At 53.5% G+C, this 3,019-nt stretch overlaps 1 protein-coding gene across 1 annotated transcript in view; it reads left to right on the forward strand.

The window, feature by feature from the left end:
* The window catches only part of MELTF (melanotransferrin), a 66,102-nt gene that overhangs the window by 24,819 nt on the left and 38,264 nt on the right, over positions 1 to 3,019 (forward strand). Inside the window, exons 6-7 of the mRNA XM_019503532.1 lie at positions 1,268 to 1,447; positions 1,859 to 2,012. Coding sequence (XP_019359077.1) covers positions 1,268 to 1,447; positions 1,859 to 2,012 — 334 coding nt within the window. The remainder of the gene's footprint in view (positions 1 to 1,267; positions 1,448 to 1,858; positions 2,013 to 3,019) is intronic.

Consider the following 3,019-nt stretch of genomic DNA (forward strand, 5'->3'; position numbering starts at 1 on the left):
TGCCAGAATAATTTGCTCAAAAAGCTGACCCAGGATCGAAGTAAGACTAACTGGCCTATAGTTTCCTGGGTCCTTCCTCCCTTTTTGAAGATGGGAACCACACTGGCCCTCTTCCAGTCCTCTGGCACCGCACCAGAACGCCACGAGTGCTCGTACAGCCGTGCCGGGGGTCCCGCAATGCCCTCAGCACTTGGGGGTGGAGATTGTCCAGACCTGCTGGTATGAACACATCCAGCCTCTCCAGAAGTTCCCTAACTCGGTCCTCCCTGACCCTAGGCCTGGCAGTGCCTCTCCTGAGACCGGGACATTTCCCCCACCAGGATTCTGGACCCCTGTCACTTACCTGAGTACTTGTGCTCATCACCTGTCTTGGCTGGGAAGTGTCCTCGTGTCCCCCTGTGACCCCCTCCCCTGGCGAAGCTAGTTTAAAGCACGCCGCACGAGATCAGCCAACCTGGAAGAGAAGACACACTTGCCTTTAGGGGAGAGATGGTGCCCATCCCACCCGAGCATGCCCCCTGCACGAAAATGCAGGTCGTTGTCGAGGAACCTGAGGCCTGTCTCCAATTCCACAGTTCTGCCCCCACAAGCAGACCCGCTGCCCTGTGGTGGCACAGAGAGAAGGAGCCCTAGTGTAGACATTGGCTGCGTCTTCCCCCCTGTGTCCTTTCACCTGCTTGGAGCAGATATTCATGACAGCAGTGCCACCAGCATCTGGGGCAGAGCTGTGAGTGCAGTTTGGGGATGTGAGGAGGAGACCTGATAGTGCTAACAAGCTTCAAGACTGGAAAATATGCTTCAGACCAGTGCAAATTGTAGGGAGGTCCAAACAGGTGCCTGAACTGTCCCTTGTGCCTTTACACGCTACAGATCTGTGAACCTAAGCTAACAACGTGCCAGGGAGAAGTAGGGCTACATCCTAGCAGTGCTCAGGGGTCTGCTGCTAAAAGTAGAAGTGACATCTTTAAACAAAGTTAACTGTGGAATCCTTTTAACAAATAAACCCACTTAAATCAGCTCAGTCCATTTTCCTGGCAGTCGTACTTAAAGAAGAAAAGAAAACGGTGGTCTGTATTCATCGGGGGAGTGGAATCACACCAGGGTCTGAGCTCCGCGCCCGTTGCTTATGGAGATGGGGACCGCCCGTGGCATGTCAGCATGTCTCAGCTGCGTGTCGTGTCCCACATTATGCTGTAATATAGTGCAGTGTCCCCCTCTAGTACACGTGCTAGTTTATTTTACCCGATTCCCTTTTGTCCCTGTGCAGAGATTGGCACTTCATACTACGCGGTGGCCGTTACCAGGAAAGATTCCTTCATTACTATCAACAGTTTGAAGGGTGCAAGGTCGTGCCACACCGGCATCAACAGGACGGTGGGCTGGAACGTTCCTGTTGGCTACCTCGTCGACAGCGGCCGCCTGGCAGTGATGGGATGCAACGTCCCCATGGGTAAGAGCTCGTGTAACCTGCTCTTCCGAGGAGTTGTGCTACCACGCACCCACGTGAGCCAGGGCTCGCTGAGCAGGCAGCCCTACCCTCCCAGTGGCCCTCGCCTTGGCAAGACCACGGACCCCTCAGTGGAGTGAGCTTTCACAAGGGCAGGAGGTAAGCAGGGCGGCTGGTTTTGCCTCCTGCTGTTCGGTCTTACTGGGAATTGCCCTGGAGCAGCTCCGGTGAGGGTCCGGCCCCAGGTCTCTATTTACAGATTGTTTCCTGAAAGCAAGGAGAAGCTTGTAATAAGTTTTAAATGTTTTATGAGGCAGTGGAAGGAGGGTACCGTCAGGGTTTGTTCAAGTGTGCTTGTGGGGACGGGTCTTGCTTTTGTTGCTAAAATCATCTCACCCCCAATTTTACCTGCAGCTGTTAGTGAATATTTCAATGCAAGCTGTGTGCCTGGGGCCAACGCTGCAAATTACCCTGAATCCCTCTGCCAGCTCTGCAGAGGAGTTGGGCAGAGCAAGTGTGAGAGAAATTCAGATGAGCCCTACTACGACTACAGTGGTGCCTTCAGGTAGGTGGTAGCATTTCACCTGTAGTGTCTGAGTACCACTGACCTTAACAGCATGCCAGAGAGCCAGGGAGTAACATGGGCAGAAAATCTGCTCAGACCTAACCAAGTCCTGAGCAAGAGCCAGCCCCTGTGACTTTTTACCTCCAATCCACCTGCTGAGCCAAGTGTTTGGCAAATCTGAATCGTCTTATTTCAAGGGCAGATTGGTGCTCTTCATATCCCTTCCTCTGTTCCCCCCGGCTTTGCCCTGGCAGCCCTAACACCGTTTTCCTTTACTTGTCCCGTGCTGTCTGCAAGCTGCATTCATGCCCCTGTAAATAGCCAGCCCTCCCAGCTCCCAGGGCCAGGCCCTCCCAGATCCTATAAGTGAAGAAAGCTGTATCATTTTATTATAAACAGTGGGCCCTCCTCCTCCTGTGATTTTAGTTTGTCTGAGGTTGTAAACTGTCCAGAGCTGAGAGTTTCTGGATATTTGTGTCTTGCACTGCATGGAGCTCATTGACACAGCTCTCACAGATTTCATAGACACGAGGGCTGAAAGGGACCTCGGGAGATCATCGAGTCCAGCCTCTGGCCCCAGGGGCAGGAAGTCAGCTAGGGACAGAGGATCCCAGAAAGATACGCGTCCAAACGTTTCTTAAGAGTCCAGGGTAGGTGACTGCACGACACCTGGAGGGAGTCTATTCCAGGTCTTGGGAGCTCAGACAGTAAAGAAGTTTTCCTTATGTCCAGCCGAAAACGATCTTGGAGGAGTTTGTGACCTTTGGACCTTGTCGTCCCTTGGGGCGCTCTGGTGAACAGGCGTTCCCCCAGATCCTGATGCACACCCCGATGTACTGATAGGCTGCCACCAGGTCACCCCTGAGCCTGTGCTTCTCCAGGATGAAAAGTCCCCTAGCTCGCAGCCTGTCTTCATAAGGCCTGTTCTCCTGCCCTCGGATCATGCACGCGGCTCTCCTCTGGACTCTCAATCTTCTCCACGTCCTTCCTGACTTGTGGAGCCCAGA

This window comes from Gavialis gangeticus, unplaced genomic scaffold (assembly GCF_001723915.1).
Source record: "Gavialis gangeticus isolate Ggan-Ray unplaced genomic scaffold, GavGan_comp1, whole genome shotgun sequence".
NCBI classification, from domain to species: Eukaryota; Metazoa; Chordata; order Crocodylia; family Gavialidae; genus Gavialis; species Gavialis gangeticus.